Raw genomic sequence first — 24,379 nt, forward strand, 5'->3', positions numbered from 1 at the left:
AACTTCATATGTGCAAACATGTGCAATCATTTCTCACAACAATGCGGTATAATTTCATGTGACGTGCAATAACAGTTGGCTTATTATTATTATGTGCGAATGGGATTGTTATGTCATGTTAGTGTTTTTTATATTTTGTACTTTGTTTTTAATTCTATTTTTATTTTATTTATTTTTTTTTTTTTACGTTTCCTTTACTTTGTTATTTATTTCAGTACTTCTACGGCACCTAAGGGGGGACCTTAGGTCACTTTAATTTCATTGTACTTGTACAATGACAATAAAGACATTCTATTCTATTCTATATATTGTATTTTTGGTTGAAATATTATTTTCAGTGCGTTTTTGTGTGACATTTTGCTTTGGACATACATAACATTTCACTCGTGGCATTTCTTCAGATTGTCTTAATTGGGTGATCAGTCTTTTCCAGAAGGGTAGTTCAATGTCATCAAGTGAAAACGATAGCCAGCAAAGTTATTGCACTCCGGCACAGCAGGTGGAGATGATGGCAGCCAGTAGATTTCACGGCAGAAGAAGAACAACAAACAAACCAGGAAGCGTCAACTTTCGGACGTGCCTGCACAAAAAAAATAATGGGGAACTACTCATTTGCGGAAGTTTTTCTTTGTTTTAGACTATGGCGACTCTCGTGGGTCGGCTCCGGAGCAGCTCTGCATTAGCTGCCATCGCTTCTGTCTGTTGTGAGGCCGAGTGACTGCAGTGGAGAAATGGATGATGTGATCAGTCTGAGCTCGGACGACTCTGATGTTGAAATCGTCGGCTCCTACAATGGATTCATTAGCAAGCCCGACCCGCTGCCGCTTTCGGCAGTTCGAGTTGACGTTGATGCAGTGAACGTCAACGTCCCACCGGTAAGAGAACGGAACACCGTTGCCGTAGAAACCACTTTAAGTAGCCTATGTTTAAGATGTCGCTGCGCATATAGCTGCTTTTAGGGAAAAAATACACTGCTCTTTAAGTAGCTAATATCAACTAGCTAAACTTAACTTTAGCTAAGCTTTTAAATTTTAGCAAATTACGGGAATTACATGTTAAGAATATGTAAATACATAAATACACCTCAACACCTACACTCATGTTGGTCATTTTAATCAGAAATCTCGGATAACTGAATAGTTTTTGTGTAGGTAAGATAAGTACGAGTTTCCCTCAGGTGACATGTTTTCTTCCTTAAAGGTATGTAAGCCACTACATCCTTTATTTTAATTTTCTATGTTTATTTCCCTACTTTTCTAGCGTTATATTGACCTCACAGATCCAAGATGGGCGCTTCCGGAGCTGAAGTTGCGCAAAAGACAGAATTCCACTGGCAAGCCAGTCGTAGACTTGACCGAGGGGGATTCAAATGGTACAGAACAGGAGAAAGGTAACGTGGTTCTAGGCGGCTGTCCTTTAAAAGTAGAAAGTGTGGACGTAAAACAAAACACGCAAGATTTCAACTCACAGAAAGACTCTTCAGTAGATGTTGTTGTTGCTCCACAGCAGGACTGTGGAAACTCAAAGTCATTTCACAGACGTTTGAATTCTAAAGCACGGCGAAGACAGGGGCGCTTCAGAGCCTACCACAAACTGGTTGTAAAGTTGCCACGAGTGCCTTTTCTTGAAACACATATCGCGGACCTTAAAACACCTAAGTGTTATGTCAGCTTAACCAAAGATTGCACGCAAATGTCTGTGTGCTTTAGACAAGTGGACATTAACAGTAAAGCATCGGATAGTATTAACCGTTCAAGGACTATTACCGCACCAAAGGTTCTTTACACGGAGCCTAACATGATCGGACCAGGACAGCAAGAGGATGAATTTGCAAGCACATCGTTGCAAGATGAGAAATCTCCGGACCTTAAGAGCCCTGCTGGCTCTTATTGCTCAGAGAAAGGAAGCTCTGTTGCAACCTCTAAAGATGACAGCTCTCTGGAAGATGAGAGGGATGAGTTTTGCTCGTCCGTGCTCATCCCATCCCCATCTTTCACTTCTTTAACTCCACATAAAGCGCAAAAAGAAGTCCTCTGCTCCAACCTGGAACAACTGGAACTAAACCCAGCAGACTCGAGACAGAGCTGTCTCTCTGATCAGTCATCACCCCACTCCCCTTCTAATAGACTAAACTCTTCTGAGCTTTTTGACCCTGATTCTCTTCCCGACACAAAATCTGTATCTCATAAATTTAAGAGCGAAGTCGACCCATCACCTACCTCTGCACATATACCAGCTGAAAATACACCTGAATGGCAGCTAGAGACTGAGGCATACCGGGACGAACTGAGAATTGATAGTCCGGTGTCTTTCCTATGGCAAGAGGGAAGTGATGGAGAAGACATGGATGCAGAGAATAGGTTTGGCATGGACTACAGGGCAGTCAGTAGAGAAGACGGGCATTTCGTTTGCCCAGTTGCACTCAGGAAAATCATGTCAGGACCAGCTCAATCCCTGGTAAGAGACCTTTCTCCAGATTGTTATATTTCTACGTTTCTGTTCCTCTCATTGTACGTTTGATTGAATGCGCTGCTTTTTTTCCCCTCAGATTGATGAGGATGATGAAGGTTTTGGAACTCCAGAGGTGCTGTGTCGTCAGAGCTTGAGCCTGGTTTACAGTACCATCGATGAGAACTACACAGAGGGAACTTTGCAGCTCTTGTCGGACCTACTCCAGCCGGGTTACTACCCCCCCAAAGACATCACCACCCACCTGCTCCACGGCATTCTGCTCGACCCACAGTGTCCCCATCACCTCTGTGTGCAGGCCTTTAATCTGCTGATGAGGACACAAAGGTAAGAGGACCGCAGGAATAAAAGTTAATAGACATGTATTATTTGTAGCAGTTGCTGTTTCAGTGCAGTCTTTTCCTTATATCCAATCTTCCATCATCTTTCTTCCCTTTTCATCTTTGAATTCCAATATTAAAAGCACTTTCTGATTGCAGACTCCACGTGGCTAATAAAGCAAATGTTCCATGGGATTGGGAGTTGCTGACCACAGTTATGGCCAATCAGGTACTGCAGCAAGTGTTAAAATGTATAAATATCAGAAATGTGGACTCAAATTTGATGATTTTGGACCTGACTTGATAAAATACAGACTTGGACAACATCGCTGACTATGGACTTCTCTCTTAGTCTTGAGCCTTTTGTCTTTAAAGGATTTGATACTTTCCACCAAGCCCAGAGATTAAAAAGTGTGTGCCATGATGTTATATTGCATACACTTGAATTTGTTGTGTCCACACCGGACAGACCCCTTCCAGATTTTCCATAACGTGTTTGGGCCGTTGACAACACTGAATTCATTCAGTTGAAAAAGATGGCGTAGACGGACTGAGATGGACCCATAGCATCAGTGATGCTGCCCACATAGATTTGTGCATTGTTTATCTTCTCATACACCTGTCTGAAAAACTCGTTTTGCTACCACCATACTTCTGTCCATCAGAAACTCGTCAACCCACCTGATGTTTTCCCGCATTGAGCAAACTTGTGAAAAACAATGTATTCATTTCACCCAGAGTGAAACGATGGGATGCATCATTTGCAAGGTTATTAGGTGCTGACCTTGTTCATGGATTACAATCAATCTGATTATTTCAACCTAGCTGGATAAGTCCACTCTGCTCTACGTGAGACATTTAACAGTCCAAACCTCAAAATGATTAAAACTATACATGAAATATGACTTAAACGGAAATGACTGTCATTATATTTGATATAGATCACACTATCACTCGAAACTCAGAATTTAGGACTTGGGACTTGAGACTTAACTTATCATCAGTACTGTTGAACAAGAGCATACTGAAAAGGCTTTTGTTTGCAATAATGTTAAATACATTAAATGTTATAGTTTCAGAGACAGTATTGGAGTAGTGGATGCATTTATGGATATTAACGACAAGCACAAATCACTGCCTCCTTTTTTTTTTATTTTTTATAGTATCACTGAAAAATATATTTGTTTTATCACCATCTCTCTGCTTTAAGATGCAAACATTTCTAATTTCATTATCTGTTGCCCTTGCTAGGACACCACAAAGAGACATCGATGTGAGATCGTGCGCATGCTCCTGGAATACATTGTGCAGACTCTGGAGGATGACTTTCAGGCCAAACGTGCAACATCTTCTCTCCACCAGTCGATCGCAAAGACAGCATTGTCATGTGATCAGCAGTTTCCGAGGGTCAGGTGAGATTGATGACCAGTCTTATTAAGAAAGGGAACTTTGGACTTACCTAAGCATTTCAGTGTTATTTTATATCTTTGGTGAGATACACACATTTGCCCAACCCCCATTTATTTATTTTTCTTTTTTTTCCAGGGAAGTCATGAAGTGGTTGTTTTCTGCCATTGTGAAATCGACAGAGCATGCAGGGAGTAGAGAAACAACCAGAGAGAAAGACGAATACATTAGGTGAATTACAAAGAAAAGTTTAGAAGCATTTTTTTTGTGTCGTAATTGTAGCAAGTTCTGTGTTTTGTTTTGTTTTTCTTCCCAACACATTCAAGTTTTTTGTCTTTCTGCGCCCTTCAGAATGGTGTCCATCTTCCAGAGGATGCTGTCTCTAGCTCTGGACGTGGATCGTTCCCCTGCTCTGAACTCTGCCAAACTGTCTCAAGAGCTCTTCCATATGCTTGTCAGCGATGTGCCTCAACGAGCACAAAGGTGAGGAGGATGCAAATGAGATTATTGAATGAAGCTGAATGAGCCGAGATTACATTCACCATTAAAATAGTGTTAAAGAGGCAAATGAAGAGATCTCTGTGTCCACAAGAAGCAGTATACAGTCTTGCTTTTGTGAAGTCGTCAGTCAGTTGGGACTAGAGCCAGGCATTCATTCAGAGTAGTATTATCAGTCTTATCTTCATCTATCCATGTTAACATTTACTTGCAACTGTAGCAGAGAAGTACAATAACTGCTGGATGATGAAACACATGTTGCTACTACGTTACACCCATTTTTGTAAACACAAGGACTTTCATATTATTGCATCAGTGTGTCAGAGGCTCAGTCACCATTGAGTAACCTCATTTGACAATAGATAAAGACTTTAGAAACACGTATTTAAAGACCGGCACGAATAACACTTCAGTGTCAATCTGCATTTAATGCGTTATTCCTGCTTTTTTTTTTTTTATTTTTTTTACTTGAAAGTCCTCAGACTTCAAAGCTTTAAATGACAAGAGGCCTTTTTAATGGATTAAACTGAAACACGAGAAAAAGTGGATATCATAAAAGAAAAAATGCCAAATTGTTTTATCATTTATCTGATTATTTGTCCTTTTTAGGAAATATTTATATTTATTATTTGTCTAGTTAGCATTAAAGATTCCATGCGTCTTTTACAACAAAAAGTATGTTTTAAATATGCTTTTAGCAGAATATATCAAATTATTCCAATGGCACAGTCTGCGTCTTTCCCCCAATTTTTTAAGCTCTCTGTAACTAATCTATTTTTGACACTCAGGATGTTGCTGCTGGAGAGCCTGCAGAGCAAGCTGCTGAGATGTAAGCTGTTAGAACATCTGTTGGACTATGCATGCCCACTGAAAGTCTCCCTGCCTATGTCGCTCAATCTGCTTCTCCACTTTCTGAAGAACTGCACTCTGGCACCAGACCCAATGGTGAATGTCATTCTGTCCAGTCTTTTACTCTTCACTGATGTCTTAAAATCTGTCATTCTAGTGTACATTTTAAAGACAAATATATTTTCACACTCAAACAACTGAAGTTAGCAACAACAAGCAAAGGTTCAGTGAAACTGATCCATGAATTTGTTCTCCAGGATGGCACTGAAAAGTGGCAGAAGTGGGAAGAGTTGGTCCATCTCCTCTGGATGTTGCTCCTCAGCTACAACAAGGCAATGAAAGGTGTGGTCCTGGTGTTTAAATGTACACTGCTCTCTCAGTGATGAAATAAACATTATCAGGTTTTATATTTTAAGTCAGATGATCTGTTTGATTCTAAACCTAGGAAGCCAGGAAGCTGGCAGTGCTGGAAATCTTAGGTGTATATTTGTAATAATCTTTGGCATCCAAACAGTGAAATTACCTCTCCAAGTGAATTCCTCTAGGTTATATTAACTTGCATAACTTCCCTGAATGTTAAAACATTTAAACAAGAAGTAAAATTACTTTAACCTCTCAAACTTTATTCCTAACGTATACCATATGTCGTCAACAGGCTATCTGTGCAGCTCATTCCCTGACCAAAGAGGCAGGGTCGGCACGTTGATCTACAAGCCGGATGACATGGTCTCAAAGCCCGCTGTTCGTGAAGCTGTGGAGGCCTTCCTGTCCAGATCCCAGGCTGACCTCGGCGAAGCCTTACCACTACATGTGGAAGAGTCTCTAACTTATCTACAGGATCACCTGCTAGACGTCTGTCAGTGTTGAACTAAAAAAAATACTATTGATGCTCATTTTATTCGATAAATTATAACATATTATGTGGATTTGTATATACTTCACTTGTACAATTGTGAATGCTTTCCTGTCTGTGACGGCTGTGGCCAGAGGCATTACAGCTTTGTTCAGATTGCCAGCCCAAATCCGTTGTTTGTCATATGCAGATTTGTTTTTAAAAGTCTGGGCAGCAAAGAAATTAAAAGATGAATAAAAAAATTTACCAGATATGGAGGAGGTTTAAAATGCTATTCCAAACAAACTTCAAAGTTCCACTCGTGCACCTCAGTCGGATTTCTCTTCAGCTTAGCTATGTGGTTTCTGATGACAGCACTGTTACGACAGCAAGGCATGCAGATAAACTGGTGACGTCTCGACACAAAAATCTGATCAGATCACTTGCAAATAATAAGGTTACACAAACACTTGTGCGTTGGTGATTCGGTGTTGTGACTTAGGAACTCTGCATGGGCAAAAAATAATATTACATCTCTTGTTGTCACACGTAGCAACCAACCATCTGCTAAAATACAATAACTCTGAAACAGCCTCAATTGAAACTCAGTTCTCAGAGGGGTTATTTGATGGTCAGGCACAATGTTTTTCAATTAAAAATATATAAACTGCCTTCCAGATGAACGGTTAAATTAAGAACTAGTCTTACTTGGTACTTGCGATATGAACAAATAGAGCTAGCATGCAAAATTAGCAGTCAGGTGGTTTGCTGGAAACCCTCTGTAGCTTGAGAGTCAAATTCTCTGCCTGAAAATGTGTTTCAAAGTCTGCCCCTGGTGCCCAACTGTGGCGATTGTACAGATCTTGTGTGCTGGGCTTGAAGCTTCCATATCTTTTTTATTTTATTTTATTTTATTTATTTTTGAATCATCATCTGCATTTGAGGTACTGTCAGCAACTTAATTTTCTACCAAAGTCAGCTAAGCAGTCTTCTGTTTATCAAAGTAAACAAAATACAGTAAAGATACTGCAGAGCAAGAGCAGCAAATGCTTAATAAATTCGTATTGTTTTAATTTATTTATCGCAAATCAAAAAACAGTCTTTCAAAAGCTTCTTTACATCTATTATATGGCTGCACAGACATAGACGTAAACTACAACTTGACTTTTTGGTGGAATTGTTTGATCATAAGGATTATAAATTAAATTCTATCTTCCTTTTAGTAATTAAACATTTTTTTATGCCAACAATAAATATATCAGTAAGTATAATCTTTGTCCTACACACAGATGCAGAGCATTACATTATTAAGCTGCTTAGCTACACCGCGTTTAATAAACAGATCACCCTGCTAACTGTGATTAATTTCTAAATAAGCCTCAATAAATTTCAACGGTGGGGTCCAGGCCATCTATCTCACGGTCCACCACTCACCGCTCAAGGATGTTATTTACCGTGGCTCAACAGCTGGTTGGATGGGCTGCGAGCTGACCAATAGGATCGAGCGCTGTTATCGGCAGAGAAAAAAAAAGAATCCTTACAGTCGCCATGATACAGCAGCGGAAACGGGTGAGAAGTAGCTAGAAAACAAAAGAGAACACGCAGTCGTCCTCGCGATTTGGTATGCTCTTGCAGGTAAAAAATTGATCAATTTGTCTCAAATCTTGTCTGTATTCACTCGTTTCCCCACAGCCCTTCGTTTGATGTCCAAAGCGCCGTCTTTATTATTTTAAATAGGAAGTCGGCCAGCTTCAAATAATTGGGATCTGTTAGCTTGTAGCTAGCAAGCTAACCCGAGCTAAGCTAAACAGCTCGCAGTTGCTTGCGAGTCCAGCATCGTGTAGCGTTGCGTGCGCTCGGGTTGCTCGCTGTTTATCTCGGTGATAAGTGATTCCTGCTACTGGGGGGCTAGCTAGCGGTTAGCTAACTAATGCGTTGCTTCGTGGCCTAGTGTTTATGCGCAACTCAGTGCTTATGTAAACAACATTTTGACAGTATAATTTAATATATTTTAGCATATCTTTGCTAACCCTCGTGGGAAGGACAATAAGGTGTACAAACTGAAACATTAATTTACTTCTTGGGTCTTTTTTTTCTTCTCTAGCTTGCTAGTTAGCAAGCGTGCTAAGCGCTAGTTATCCAATGTTTGTTATGTATAGTTCGATAGCTCCCTATTTAGGTTAAGCTAGGCTAGGCTAATCAGTTAGCCACAGACACGAAAAGTCGTAGCTACTTTTATTACAAAACTAAAAAATGCAGATTATTTATCGGTGAAATTACAGCTCCACTCAGTTGTTAGCAGTTCACTTTGCCAAGTTTGCCATGAGAATGTAGCACTACAGTGTTGAATTTTACGTTAATAACTTATGTAACCCCAACGAAATCACAGTCCACACAGGAAGCTGTCGAAATGTTTAAGTGTATTGCTTTCTTAATTGTCATTGGGAACACGTGTCTCATGCCCTGATCTTATACTTGTCCCCTTTTTAGTTTGGCAAGGATTAGCTGTAAATTAATTTGCCATCTGGATCTGGACATTTGGTTATTTAAGGGCTCCGTGCAAATATGGTTACCTGACGAGTTGGATACAGATTTACTTAATCTAATTCAGAGAATTCCAGCATTAGGTTGAGGCTAAATGTACTGAATTGTTTTCCATCTGTTAACATGTTGGTAGATTTATTTTTTTTAAGTCTTTTGCTGAATGACATTTGAAGTACAACATATCTCTGTAGTGTTATAGGAATGCCCAAGGAAAAATATGACCCGCCGGATCCCAGGCGGATGTACACAATTATGTCCAGCGAGGAGGCAGCCAATGGGAAGAAGTCATACTGGGCTGAGCTGGAAATCAGCGGTGAGTATTTCCTGGGAGTTTCTGTTTTTTTTTTTTAGAGGAAAAGCTGTTGTATTGGATATGTACTCCAAATACACTCCTTTTAATGTCTGCGACAAGTTAAATCATATTGGATTGTCTTTTTTCAGTATACTGAAACTATTAAACAAGCTAATTATTGGATCTTCACTGCTCAGGATTGATCATTTGAGTGGTAGTCACAAAATGCTGGTTTTGAGATGGCTAACTGAAAAATTGTTCCGAAAATTAAGTGGGGCAACATCAGCGGTACATAGCTTAAAGTATTGTTGTCTCTTATTTCCGCGTTTTTTTTGTTTGATGCAAATGCCGACGGTTTCTGGGACTTAACAAGAATCTCTTCTGTGTCCTTTACCGACTGTCACTTCAGGCCGAGTAAGGAGTCTCAGCACAGCCCTGTGGTCTCTCACCCACCTCACTGCCCTGCACCTCAGTGACAACTCACTGTCACGCATCCCGCCAGACATTGCCAAACTACACAACCTGGTGTACCTGGATCTCTCATCCAATAAGATCAGGAGCCTGCCGGCAGAGCTCGGCAACATGGTGTCTCTCAGGTCAGTGGTGTTGGGTTATATATTTACCCCAATTACGGGCGCTGGATGTGTGTCTTATCTCCTGCGTTGTTTCAGTTGAATGATCAAAGCAATAAACAGTTATTCAAAAGTTTACAAGTATTGCTTATGTTCTCGATATAAGCAATATGACAAACAGTGTTCTGAAAGGTAACGAAAGTGGCTGATTCTCAGGAGGGCTGGTTTCTAATGATCCAATTCCCGTCTGTCCTCCACAGGGAACTGCTTTTAAATAACAACCAGTTGCGGGTTCTGCCATTTGAATTGGGGAAACTGTTTCAGTTACAAACACTGGGGTTGAAAGGTGAGTGGCTCTGCAATGTTTTTTGTAGCCATTCTAGCCTTGAAATCCCACCGTGTTCTTAGCGGTGATTCAGCCAGGTTTCCTTTCCTTCACCAGGTAACCCACTTGCACAAGAAATTATGAGCCTCTACCAGGAACCCGATGGCACGCGGAGACTGCTCAGCTACTTGTTAGACAATCTGGCGGGGGCTATCAAGCGCAGTGAGTCTTCCTCCTTTCTTGCGGTTATGAGATTGGAACAGGAGTTGCATGTTGCCGTATTGTTAGTTTTTATCTTCTCAAAACATACCGGCATATCAGTATATGAGCGGATAACTTTATTTCGAGACACTGCGTGACGCTGCTTGTGTTGACATCTATAGTCAAGTATGTTTTCTCTCTCTCCCTCTCCAGTACCAACAGAGCAGCCTCCAGCCCGGTCATGGATCTCACTTCAGGAACCAGACCGAGCAAGGGCCTCGGGTAAGAATGACAAACACCAAACATGACTGTGATCAGATGCACGAACAGGTTCTTTTTTTTTTTTTTTAAATTGGCTGTACAGTGCTGTGGACAGGCGTGGCCATTTGAGTCATGCTGATATGGTGTGAATGCTTTTCTAATGCACTGTACAGAAAGGTAATGTTGTTTGCCTGATCCGCTAACAAAGTTTTGCTAACTGATAAACGCATTATATTTCCTATAAGTTGACACAATAAAAGCATCCAGTTTGCTTGCTGGTGGAAAGCTTTTAGTGTGAAACAGGAAATGTCCAGGTTACATCAGCAGGTCTTATTTGCCACATGGTAGAATAATCCTGATATGTGAGGATTTGCAAACGGACGTGTGAAATTAAACTTTAAATCACGATGATTGAGATAGAAGCTACAAACATAATGAGCGGTTTGGTTGTCTGTTTCTTCCCCTCTAGCACTGTTCTCTGTGATGTGCTACAATGTGCTATGTGATAAGTACGCCACACGACAGCTATATGGCTACTGCCCCTCTTGGGCTCTGAACTGGGAGTACAGGAAGAAATCCATCATGCAGGAGATCCTGGGCTGCAATGCAGACATTATCAGTTTGCAGGTGAGGGCTGTCAAAGCATACGTTTATGTTTTGAATTAATTTTATTTTACATAGTAACTCAGATCCAACAGGATTTTAAAACATTTGTGGTAGTGAGGCATTTGACCCCTCTTCAAGTCGTTACACTAAAAGCAACCTGTAAACAGTTATTTGATACAACAAATGCTTATTTTGTGACACTCAATGAATTGTGGTTTTTCTTGTGAGGGGGGAAGATCAAATTTTATTTTACACAGTTTTGAATTTGGCATTTTATCTGATCCCGTTAGTGTCAAATTAGAAATGTGCTCATTTGGATGCAGCAGCACCTCTGAAAGGTTACTGTCTGTAGTTTAATGTCTTGGCACAGTATTATTGTGTTAAAAAGGGGGCATAGGTGATGAGGGATTTTATTCAGTGGAGGCGAGAGCAATAGCTTTAATATCGGTATCTTATATCCTCACCCAGGAGTAAAGAATGTTGTTGCAGTGAAAGGTGGCTAATCCTACTGGCCACTGAGTCACAGTGCTAAGCTCAACATTGCAATGACTGTAAAGGACGGTGACATTGTCCATGGGCCCAACCCTGTAACATACTTAAAACTTGTTGCAGAACTACTGCAACATTTTTTTTTTTTTTTTTTTTTTTTTTTTTTTTTTTTTTTTTTAAAATCAGTTCAGTTATCACTTGTTTATACAAAGCATTCTCAGAACTGTGATTTTACTGTAAAGGCAAATCTGCTCAAAATTATCTCTTACTTTCTGATGTGTGTTGAGAGGATGGTTCAGCTTGGTTGGTTTCTGTTTTATCTGATTATTGAAAACAATGTAGTATTCCTAAACATACGCCTTGTTTGTTGCTGTTACATCTGCTTCCTGCTTGCATAATTCCTTCCAGCATACACGTTGAGCAGTGAAACAAGTTCTTTCTTGTACTTGTGCATAGAGTGCGCCTTCAATGAAAATGTTTCTTACACCATTTCTTACCATTTCCAGTCTTGTTTAATGTGAAAGAGATTCCCCCATTTTGTGTGTTGTATTTACACAGCTGTCAGGCGTTCCTGTGTTTCACCCTGGTCCTTGTGTTGTGTTGATTACAGGAAGTTGAGACAGAGCAGTACTACAATTTCTTCTTGCCTGAGCTGAAAGAGCAGGGATACGAGGGGTTCTTCAGTCCAAAGTCACGAGCAAGAACTATGTCCGAGTCGGATCGAAAACATGTGGACGGATGTGCAATTTTCTACAAGACGGAAAAGTATGTGTTAGCGATTTTTCTCCAATGGCAAATATTTCCTAGTGGGTTTTTTTTTTTTTTTTACAATTAAATACACAATTGAATTCGAGAATCGCCAGCAAAAAACGCTCCAGGGCAGGTTATTTTTGATGTAACAAAACGCATGTTTAAAAGCAACGCCTACCCACAAGCCAACACTTAACACTTGTAGAAGATCTGTGGACCTCAGTTTACACAGCGATGATTCTAATATCGATATAGAAACAGTCTCTTAGGAAGGTTAGAGTCTTTAGAGACCATGTAAACCCTTTGGCTTCTCCTGGCGAGCATCTATATGAGAGAGAGGTTCTCGGTGGAGTGCTTATCTAAGTCAGCTTCTTGAGGCGTATGTTGCTCGTTCACGCAGGGTTTGATGTTACACCCCCTTCCACCTCTTGCATTACAGGGCCACCCTGTATTAGACCTGATTATTGCAGAGTGCTATCTCCTCAGCAGGAGCGTACTCGTGTGTAGGAGGGCCCCCGTGTTCCTATTTAATTATTTTTTCCGGTTGGCTGCAAGTTGTGTCATAGCCATTTCGAAGTGCTTTTTATACCGATATCATCCTACTTCAGAGATTGATTGAATCACTAAGGCCTTGTTGTTCTTAGAAGATATGACACTGAGCTTTGTATTATACGTTGTATTTGCTCCTCACTTTGACACACTGCTGCTTCTGAAAGAACAGGACTTAAAATAAATGCATCTAAACAGCACATTAATTTAATGGAATGCACAAATGTAATTATAGTTAGATTTAGTCATGCTGTAATGATGGGGCAATGATATTATAAGCCTATTAATTCCACGTTCCCACAGTTGCCAGTTTATTTATTTATTTATTTATTGCCAGCTGTCCCGCCTGCCTATAGCAGCTGCAGCATTGTTGCCTTTAGTATGGGTGGAGTGTTAAACGTCTTTGTCTAATATTATAGTTTGCTCCTGCATTTTAAAATGCCCCGCCCCGCGTCCATCAGACGACAGAGGCTCATATGCCACAAATGCCGCTCATTTTATGTGAACATGGACATGGCTGTGTTCAGAAACCCTGGATTGACTCGCCATGGTTATAACCACTGTCTTGTGACTGATTATTTTGATTGGTGCTGTGAGGTTCGGTGAAGCCAGATATCAAAAATGAATGAAAACAGTTCTTGGGAATGTTGAACTTTGAAGAACACAAATCTGTCCTACTTTTATCAGAACAATTACTGAAGTAAGACTACATCTCAGCGGAATAATTGCTTTGTCCTAATTATCAGTTTGTGCAACACATGTGGTCCCATGCCTCTGGGTAGCCATGAGTGTAGTTATTATATGAGGTAACCTCACATGACGGCATCCAGTATTAATGCATGACTAACTAATACAGCATTGTTGCTTCCTATTCAGTTGACCAAGATACATTAATTCTGATAAAGAAATTAAAAAAGTGTTTACTTTCGCGCCTAAACACCGTTATAGAAAGTAAAGCTTCCTTTTGTAGCTCAGTAGGAAGTTGTGTGATGTCTGGCAAATTGTGTCAAGTCAGATTGTCTGTTTTTAGTCTACTGGGGCTAAGTTTGAAAATGAAAGCAAGTTGAGAGCTGAGCTTATCAGACCTCACCAGCTCTACTGGAGGCTGCATTATTAGCCCGTGGCGTAAAACATCAGAATGAACTCGCTGAACTTCCAGCCTTTGAGTTAAATTATTGGTAATGATCTAAATCTTTGATGTTTTTGATGCATAGATGATGTCACCACCTCAGCTTTACCGTACAGCTATCTAGCAACATCTTCTAAAAAATCCCAAGGCATTAACAAAAAGGCAGATGATGGTTTACAGCTTTGACTGCTATAAATATGCATGTTTTTTTAGTCTAAAGTTGAAGCTTCATCCCTACAGCAGATGTCAGAACTGATGTTCGATGAATTCAATCCAAGGAAATTCAGGATATTTTTTTGTTGCAATTTTTAGTTTTATCTTTCACCCATTAATGGAAACAGACAAGAAAGAACAAGTTTTACTCTGTAACAGTATTAAAATCATTGATTTAAAGATATTACATTTTCCAGAGTAACCCAGTCTGGGTACTTATTTAGTGCTTTGGATGAATGATATACTATAAAATGATATGATCGAAATACATCAGCCAAGTGTTCTCATACACGAGCCAGCAATTTTGAGCATGCAGTACTACCAGACTTCCTTGATTCCCTCCGAGTCATACGTTATTTTTCTATTTATTCATTTTCCTGCCCCCTTGTCTTCCTCTCTTTGTCTCCAGGTTCAGTGTTGTGCAGAAGCACACTGTGGAGTTCAACCAGCTGGCCATGGCTAACTCCGAGGGCTCAGAGGCTATGCTGAACAGGGTGATGACGAAGGATAACATCGGGGTAGCTGTACTGCTTGAGGTCCGCAAAGAGATGATGGAGATGTCCTGTGAGTAGATTCCCAATTTCTGATCTTTTGAGTTTCTTATTTGTGTGCCTGGCAGCATCTCTAGACATCCTGACATCCCTGTGCTTCTCTTAAATACTGGCTGCTAATATTTCTGTTTTAAACTAAAAAGCTAGATATCAAGTGCGAGGGATTGTGGCCATACAGATGCTTCTTGTGCATAGACCAGCGTTCTTATGACAGTGTGATTAATTTGCCTGAAATTTGCATGGCATCGCTGCTCTCTGTTAAACATTTTCCCTGTCCTTTCAGCTGGAAAGTCACTCCATGGCATGGAGAAGCAGCTGCTCCTGGTAGCCAACGCTCACATGCACTGGGACCCTGAGTACTCTGACGTCAAGCTGGTCCAGACCATGATGTTCCTGTCAGAGGTGAAGAACATAGTGGACAAAGCTACGCGCAGTCTCAAGTTGTCCTCTGTCTCTGGTGAAACCAATGCCATTCCACTGGTGCTGTGCGCTGACCTCAACTCTTTGCCTGACTCTGGTAAGAAACCAAAACTAATACAGCCATTATATATGCAGCAAAGCAACGGTCTCATTGCAGCAACTGGCAATTGTACGGTTGCAAAACAATTGCACTATTTTCAAATCTTGGGTATATAGGACCTAATTCACAAACTCCCTGGCCTTAATGTTTTTTTGTTGCTGAAACAGTGAGTTGATCAGGTGATTAAAAAAAAAAAATTGGGAAACTCATCTCCATAGGCAAAAGTTTTAAACCATTATTTCCTGCTTCCTCTGGCAAGAAAACAGGAGTAGGCATATATCAGTTCATTTCTGAGATGGTTATAAAGGATAATGGGAAGTAATATGTTATAATTATTGGTTCGTTTTCTATTGCTAATATTTCGGTCTGAAAAGATGCCAATTTTTTCTTTTAAGAATTAAAATTGCCAGTAATGGGAAGTGTATGATATAAACGGAAGGGCTTTATAATAGAATACAAAATGAGATCAAGGCCAAAAAAGGTATGATATTAAAATAATGTGATTTAATTGACTCACAGACATAACAACCCAAGTCAGGAAGACATCTACTTCTTGTGCATAATTTGTCTTGCTGTATTGTGTCACAGCAACATGCATAATGTTAGAACAGGGAATTGGATCTATTACTAATTAATACTTCCGGCTAAATTATACAGGTGAGGTGTTTTTATGTATTATAAGAAAGGAAGAGGTTTGAATAGTTAAAAATAAGAAGTTGGAGCAGGAACTAAAAAGTAAGGTAGGGAACAAAGTCCTTCACTCCAGCTCACATTTATTTAAAGCCATATTTGGGAATACTAATAATAATATTGATGAATGAATTGTCCTGATGAGGGCTGCTACTCTGGAGCCTGAAAGATGGTGGGAATGAAACAGAATTAAAGCTTCAATGGAGAAGCTTTAAGTTTTTGCCCTTTAAATCTGCTATGCTGAATTTTGTCTCACCCTTCTGGCAGTGAGAGTAACTACTCCATAAATGGCTTTCTTCTTCTGAAGCTTCGAATCTCTTGATTATCTGGAGAATCGTGGTCACGTCCAGCTTCTGTTTCATTCTTCCAAGCCACCAGAGATGTTGAATCCATGAAACCTTAGTAACATTCATGACTTGCTGTTGCTCACTGTGAAAAATACAAAAGGATTAACCCGGTGCCTATTAAAGCTGGGTTTAACAGTTCTATGTGGAGCCTTCACAGTGGAGGAGCTACGCTGGTGAAAGCACTTATACCTGAGCGCTGGTGCGTCGACATTATTCTGTAATTACGCCGCTAAAACATTTGTCGCCGACCGGTGAACTGTATTGAGCTTCACGGATAATGATAAGTGGAACTGAGCGGCTCATGTTGGAGATGAAGTGAATAAATGTGGACCCGGAGTTGCTTTCGCTGAAATCGCAGTAATACAGAAAAGATAAAAGACATCTGAGTGTGTAGGAGGCAAATGGTGAGAGGATATATCTGCTTGTCTGGCCGCTGATCCGTGTGAACAAGGAAATGCTTTTTGAACTAAACACAGCTGTTTTGGTCTGGGGTGCTATGATGTGTATTTGGATTTCTGGGGAGGTAAATGTTAGATCTATGCATAAGCCAGGGGTGTCCAACATCTGGGCCGCGGGATGAATTTAAGTGCGAGATTTGCATAGGAGACTGTAACTGTAAATCTTCAATAAAAACTAAAAAACTATTCCTAATTTGTCCCCTAGGGTTTGCACTGTTTTAGTAAAGGTTGTGGCCATAACACAACACTGTGACGCGGAACTAAACAACAGACAGCAATGTGCCAAAATTGCACTTATTTAAACGTTTTTATAATGTTTACAATTTCCTAACTTGGAGTTGTTGTTATTTATTGGTCATTACGCTGTTATGGTATAAACAATGACTAATGTTGTGGAGCTACGCCGTACCTTCCAGTGTGGTCTAAATTGCATCTGGGCTGACAGAGCGCACAACCATAAATCTTAAACTTAATCAGCATTGTGTGAATTTATTTTAGTTCTATCTTAAAAAAAAAAAAAAAAAAAAAAAGACACCAACCACAATTTTTGCCGTAAGAAATGGATTTTACTGGTGCCTTTAACAGTAGTCATAGCCTTGGTTTGTTCTCCTGGGATCAAGTGCCACTTAACTTTTTTGTTCCTGGCTTGTCTGACATCTCGTCTGTCTCCTGTGTCCAGGCGTGGTGGAGTACCTGAGTACTGGCGGAGTAGACTGCACCCACAAGGACTTCAAGGAGCTTCGTTATAGCGACAGCCTGACCAAATTCAACTGCAATGGCAAGAACAGCACGTCCAACGGAAGGATCACCCACGGCTTCAAGCTGAAGAGCGCGTACGAGAACGGCCTGATGCCTTACACCAACTACACCTTCGACTTTAAGGTAACTGTGCATATAGCACACAGTTTTGTACGTGTGACTACATTTAGTCTAGACCACGCACGCATAAAAATATCCAAAGGAAGTTTGATATCTTTATTTGCGCAAAATGTTGCAGCTGTCACGTCTTCTTTTCTCTCCTTTAGGGTGTCATCGACTACATTTTCTACTCCAAGCCTCACCTGAACGTGCTGGGTATCTTGGGCCCTCTGGACCCCCACTGGCTTGTAGAGAACAATGTCAGCGGCTGCCCACATCCCCACATCCCCTCTGACCACTTCTCCCTCTATGCTCAGCTGGAGTTGCTCCTGCCCAATTTGCCCCCCCAGGTCAACGGGCTCCATCTGCCTGCACGCAGGTAGTGAGACCCTGCCACACCACCAGGGGGAGCTGCGACCATAGCCTCTCCCTCTCAACCCTCCTCCCGCCCACTACCAGCTCTTCCCTCCACCACACTGGAGGAGGAAGACAAAAAAAAAAAAACACAACCTGTAAAATATTCGTACAGTGAGGTCTGGCTGACAGGGATTTCGTATAATGTTATAGATATTCTATATTTTTCTTTTTTCTTTCTCTGTTTTACTTTTATGTTCTTTTTTTAACTGCTCGATTCAGTCCTGTTCGTGTATCATACTTTGTGTTTTGGACTCCCTTTCCTCCTCAAATTCACCCACGCTGCTTCTGTCTTTCAAACTAGAGGGGATGGTAGCGCGTTCAGATTCGTCACATAGGGCACTGTTTGGTCTAAGAGCTGGAAAGAGGAAAGTGAAAAGTGGCTGAGGGACGACATTCCCCTTGAAAAGCTCCATAGCTGATGGTCTGCCTGTCTGTCTGTCCTGTATAAATCTGAAACCAGCAAAGACAGCAGACTTGTCAGTCTCAGACCTCCATCTTTGGCTCGTGCTCGTTTCTCCCCTGTATTTTGGGCAGCCAGCTTACTTTCTCAGTCTTTCTAGGACGCACACATTTGTTAAATCGGATGTGGCGGGGTTAGAGCTGCCTTGTGCTGGTAGCGCTGTGTCCCTTGGAGGTGGGATGTAGTGCAGATCGTATGAGGTGAGATTTCCTGCTGTCATTCTGTGGTGCTGAGGCCTTTTGTGTGGTCATGGCCTCCCATGGTGCTACAAGATAGTCTACACCTCTGACTGCGGCCCTGGTGCATTAGCTACAAAACCCACGGATGCCTAGAAACCCAGAAATCCAGGCCTACGTATTTGCCCAATTTCACATGAGCAGTGTTCACTTTTCAAGGAAAGACGTTGTGAGAAACTGAGAGCAGCTACCATCCTGTTTGCAGACTGTTTCACCCCAGCTTGTATAGTTGTTAGGCTAGTCTTGTGCTTAGGAGCTCATGTGGCCCATCTATCACCCTCTAGAGCAAGGGGCAAGGGATTTAGGCTGACGGGCAAAGCGATTGGGGGTGCGGGGGGCTATCACGAATCTTTTCTTTGTCTCGATTGCTTTTAGGCAGAGAGAGCGAGTAATGGCTGATACACAGGAATAAAACCAGCATTCCTCTCACTGTCGGGAGTTGCCATCCAACTCCGCACATGCAAGCTTACACACACACACAAAAACACGGACACACGCGTGCAGACACACAAAGGTAATTTGCAGGCAGATCTGTAGCACTGTCTCTGAGGCCAGTAGTGACTTTCCCCAGCCATAAAATTCCATACAACAAAAGCAGTGGTTTTTTTTCACAAGTGTTTGTACAGAATAGAAATCTAGACTCAGTCTTTACATGATTGTATATGAACCACAAAAGACCTGTTTTCTGGCGTTTTTTGTACGAAGAGTAAATTATGATCAGATTTGAGAAAAAAAGATTGTATTGTAAACTATGGCTAAATTTTTATCCAGTTAATGTTAAGATGAATTGATATTACCAGCTTGTACAAAAGACGTAGGAAGAGGTTGTTCAAGGCGTTCGCTGTCACAACTTTGCACTCCCTAGAGATTAACTGTAATGTATCAGTATTTGTTTTATTGTTTTCCTTCCCCTTTCTCTCTGCCGTTTGGTTTGATTTGCCGGCATATTGCTGCGATGTAAATAGACACTGAGTAAACGCTTGCTTATTGACCATTAACAAAGCCATTGATCCACACCGCTGCCATCAGTTCTGACAAAAGGACACGCAAGGATGAGTCACACCTGTACCACCTGTAAAGCTCACTCTATAGTCATGTGTGACTGACGCGACCCATAGAAATCCCACGTGTACATCGTGCCTCACTGTAGCAGTTGACGTTGTCTTGCACTATTTACATGCGACGAACGCCTGAACAACCTTTTCTCCTTTTATTTTTAAATACTGTTGAGACATTTGTGAAGATTTTATGTCCTTTTTTTCCTTTGGTTTTTGTTAATGTTAATTTCCTTTTTTATGAGCTGTGACAATGTTATGATGATGATGTGTATATCCTTCCTATTCATTGAGCTCTCTAGTAATCAGGTATGCTTTCTCCACCGACCCGCTCTCCTCTACTCGGGGATGTAGGGTGTCTTATCTTTATTAAACCAGTCTCAGATTGTTTTGCTCCCTCTTTGTATCTTAGCACAGCTCCAGGCCCCAGAAATATCTAGCCCTTAGCTTTCCTCACTGGCCATGAATTTTAAACCTCCCCAAGTTTCTCGATCACCCTGATACTCCCCACCCCCGCCCCCCTAAACCGCCCAACCTCAGATTTTACCCTCCCACTATATTACTCAAGCTGTGTCTTTTTAAACCCCCCCCCCTTTCTGAACCACTTTGTATAGTTTTCCTACCCTTATCACTGCAGCTATAGTGCCATTTGTGGACCCCTACCTCTGTATTTAGAAAGGGAGGAAGGCCCACTTCTCTCTGCTTTTGGATGGGATGAGGGTTGGTGAGCTTGGCTGTTTTTTCCTCTCTGAAGGCCAGGCGAACACGTTGCTATGAATCCAATTTGTTACGTCCCAAACAAACGAGTGAAATCAGTGAGACGATTACTTCACCACGGATGATGAGCACTTAATAGATTCAGATGCAGCTCCCTTCACTCTCTGTCCCACCATATTAGTGAGCAAAGATCTTAGTACTTTATTTGTCAAAACATTTTAAAGCAAGAGGGAAGCAAGTAAGTAGAAAGTATCGAGTGAAGTCCTCAGATCAAGGTCTCTTGTCCCGTTTCTTTTTCCTCCCCTCTACATGTGTTTTTTCTTTTAAACCTTCCTTCCAGTGAAAACCAATGTGTCCAGTTTGATTTTTTTTTCTTCTTCTTCTTTCCTAAATGGCATTAGTATTGTAGTAGATTTAAAGGGTAGCTTTTTTTGTAAAGTGTGAATAAAAGATGTATCTCATGTTTCCTTTCTAAAAAGATAATGAATTGTGTTGTTGTGTAAATCATGAATTCTATGACGTTTGCTACATTGTTTTTACTTTAACTCGATATTACCCCTTTACCCATCACGAACCAAATCGCCCTTGTAGAAATCATGACGATGCGTTGTCTCGGCGGGTCGATACAGAGAATGTCCTAGTGACGCGTCGCGGAATGAAGGATCGATTGCTTATTGGTGGGAAACGACCTGCGTCATTGGTATCGGTGAAAACTTTCAGCACAGGGATATTCAGTTGTTTTTTTTCATTTTTTACCTTTCAGCTTTATTTTTGGATGTCGCATGGCACTAGCTGGAGAGTGCTAGTGCTCGTAGGTTTAGGGCAGCAGAGCTGTCTTACTAGTGGCTGAGAACACTGTTTTGACGGGTGTGAAGCGTGTTTGTAAGACTAAGCTAACGATGTGCCGCTAGACTGGTCCTGTGATGATTTTTTTTTTTTTTTTTTTTGGAGTCCTTACTAGTCCATCTCATTCTGTTCTTGTGCATCACAGTAGTTCAATCTTTCAAGCTATCTAGCTACTATTGGTCGTCACTGATTTGACTCTTACTGAATACTGACACCCCCCCTGCCCTCCTCGCCATCGTTTCTCGTTGAACCACAGGTGACTTTTTGACTGAAATTGTCAAAGCGGAGCCGGTTCACGGCACCCTGTGAGCTCCAGTGAGTGGTCACGTTGTTGGCTTTGTACTTTTATCACTGTTGCATTGTGTTTCCTAGTTGGCTTGTTTAGACGTAGAGTGATTTATTTTTTTTATTTTTTTCCCCCCCAGGCTGCATCTCTTTGTAAATGGTGCACACCAAAGCTGCTTGTAGTTCAGTTCTCTGTTGTAGAGCGAGTTCTTGCCACCAACCAGTCATCTACTTTTTATTTTATTTTTTCTCAAAATCATAGTCTTCATGAAATGTAGGGCTGTAAGGAAATCAAGGTACTTCTGTCCTTTTCCTTGACTCACATAAACATCAAAGTTTCATACTCGTCACTGTGTTTAGTTTGGTTTCTGAATCCATCAACTGCACCCTGCCCCACCCTGCCCCTCCCCCAAGAACTTGGCAATAATACCCAGAAACATTCAGACAACATTCACAAAATGTAGCTATTTCATCCTTCAAACTGTGGTTGCTTCTGTTAAAATCTCCACCTTCAACCTTCCTGACTGTTTAAATACCTTTTTTGTTTTATGTTTTTTGTTTTTTCTTTTCATCATCCATCTTGTATATTTGCTCATCTCCTTCTCCCTGCCAATTTAGTGGTAGTAGTTCAATGATCAGGATTGTCTATCTGTAGTCAGCTGAGTACATATATTGATCTGTGTCACTGTGTTTATGCACTGGACCAACTATTGTTTACCATTCATGAAATACCAGCAAAAAAAAAAGGAAAAAAAGAATAACGACGAAACACTTGCACAATGTTGTAGAATGTCCATTAACCCTGATGAGAAATCAAGGCAGCTGTTTTCAAATCAACACATACTGTTTTAAAATGAAACTGAATGGTAAACAATGCTTTCTGTTTGTACCCCTTAGCCGTCCTCTCGATTCTCTTCGGACTAGTTTTATTCTTTGATTTTTGTTCTTTTTGACAACAGGTTCTGCTTGTTTCCTTTACACCTACCTATGTATTTTCCTACTTCTGGTTGAAAATAAATTCTGTATTATCTGTTTCAAGCTGTGTCACCTCTTATTCTTTGCAATGGATATTGAAAATAAATTCTATATCTGTTCTCCTTGTCTTGCCTGCCTATTCTTACTGGTTTTATATCCTTTTTTTAAATACCTCGCCTAACACCTACTTTTTGCATTCTTTTACACCACAGTTCAGTGACCGTATCAGATATTTTAGATGTTAACAAACATGTTGTGGAAAGCCAGCTGGCTCGGAGAGATTACTTGCCTCCTGTTTGCCGCGTTAAACAATAGTGTCGCTTTTGTTTTGTGTTTTAAAACTATATTCAGGAGCACTGTGTGGTGGTGGTGGTTTGAACTGAAAATGTGTCGGAACAGCTGGCGGAGGTTGGATTATGACGCCCAGGAGTATACAGATTTGCAGATCTTCGTTTCAACCAAACTTTGCATCAGCATCTCAGTGGCTCGAAAAATAAAACCTACATGCCTGTGGCTGTCTGTGACACACTTTCCCAGGCTGTTGGGTTAAAAAAAAAAAACAGTCTTGGTTGAAGCCACTGGTTCAGCAAGTACACTCACCCCCCTGAAGTGTCCTTTAGTAAGACACTAAACCATTATCAGCACCACGGGTGCCGTTCTGTAGCTGAGCCTGACCTTTGATTTTCTCCCAACATGGCAAATGAAAAGAGAATTTCCCACGGGGGATCAATAAAGTTTAACATTAACATTTAATGCCTTAAATAGGCTGAGGAGGACAGTTTGTGTATTTTCATTTGTGGGCACATGGTGGAGCCAAAGCATCACCTGCAGATAAGAACTGAACATTGAAGAAGAACTGAAAGCTGATTCTTCCATGTCATCAACTATATATAATGAACCACTGAAAGTTGTGGGCTGCAGTTTGTACAAATTTTAAGAAAAACACAGAGGACTTTTATGTATTCAATGAACCAAGAATTACTGTAAATATTACTGTATATAATTACTGTAAATAATAGAAGGAATAGTGAAATCAAGTCATAAATGATACAATTTCTATTTCACAATGCACATTTTAAATAGATTGTCTTCATTTTATGATGGCTAATTTTTCTTGTATCTTTTTTTATTGGCATGGTTGTTACCACCCTCTCAGCTTTCAGTCAGTCTTCTTACTCTTGCTTTAGCTCACCAGTTACTGATGATTAAAAATAAATAAATAAATAAATAAATAAAAACATGGCTGCCTCCAGGTTTGCAATATGTGGAGTTCTCTGAAGCAAGAAACAGAGCATCAAAAAAGGTACAAAAGGTAAGTTTTAGTACTATAAAATTAATGTATATATATATATATATTTAGTAGCAATATGCTGTAAAGAATGATGTAAAATGTAGAAGTTAAGGTTGATTAAACCTATGCAAGTAGCTAAACCTTTCCTCGTTAGAAATTCTGATTTCCTAGTTGCCAGCAAATGGAGTTTTATCTTAGCATGTCTAGGCTAAAGCAGCCAGCTAACTAGCTCTGTGAGTTTGTTAGCTTTCAGTATTAGCAAGTCCATTCTGCCTGGAGTGACCACAAAGAGACTACTTTTTTTCTTTTTAGTTAATGGTGCTTCTTTCATTGAGGAACATTATTAGATTCAACACATGGGAGAAGT

At 40.7% G+C, this 24,379-nt stretch overlaps 2 protein-coding genes across 3 annotated transcripts; both read left to right on the forward strand.

The window, feature by feature from the left end:
* The first annotated feature begins 309 nt into the window (after positions 1–309).
* simc1 (SUMO interacting motifs containing 1) lies at positions 310–7,439 on the forward strand. The gene is made up of 10 exons (XM_084549298.1): positions 310–875; positions 1,261–2,457; positions 2,549–2,796; positions 2,949–3,018; positions 4,041–4,201; positions 4,335–4,427; positions 4,548–4,679; positions 5,483–5,639; positions 5,801–5,885; positions 6,199–7,439. Exons 1-10 carry the CDS (start codon positions 732–734, stop codon positions 6,408–6,410), a joined length of 2,499 nt encoding a protein of 832 aa, XP_084405424.1. The 5' UTR covers positions 310–731; the 3' UTR covers positions 6,411–7,439.
* Positions 7,440–7,635: 196 nt separating this feature from the next.
* Positions 7,636–22,840, forward strand: LOC311491959 (CCR4-NOT transcription complex subunit 6). 2 transcript variants are annotated; one of them, XM_084550047.1, is made up of 12 exons: positions 7,636–7,996; positions 9,111–9,232; positions 9,621–9,807; positions 10,044–10,129; positions 10,226–10,330; positions 10,523–10,591; positions 11,040–11,197; positions 12,276–12,430; positions 14,716–14,870; positions 15,141–15,374; positions 17,552–17,754; positions 17,898–22,840. In XM_084550047.1, exons 2-12 carry the CDS (start codon positions 9,121–9,123, stop codon positions 18,111–18,113), a joined length of 1,680 nt encoding a protein of 559 aa, XP_084406173.1. In that variant the 5' UTR covers positions 7,636–7,996; positions 9,111–9,120; the 3' UTR covers positions 18,114–22,840. The 2 variants fall into 2 exon arrangements, with proteins under 2 accessions (XP_084406173.1, XP_084406172.1); XM_084550046.1 differs by having other exon boundaries at positions 7,637–8,010.
* The last annotated feature ends 1,539 nt before the right edge of the window (positions 22,841–24,379 follow it).

Source organism: Chelon labrosus (genome assembly GCF_963514085.1).
Source record: "Chelon labrosus genome assembly, chromosome: 8".
NCBI lineage: Eukaryota > Metazoa > Chordata > Actinopteri > Mugiliformes > Mugilidae > Chelon > Chelon labrosus.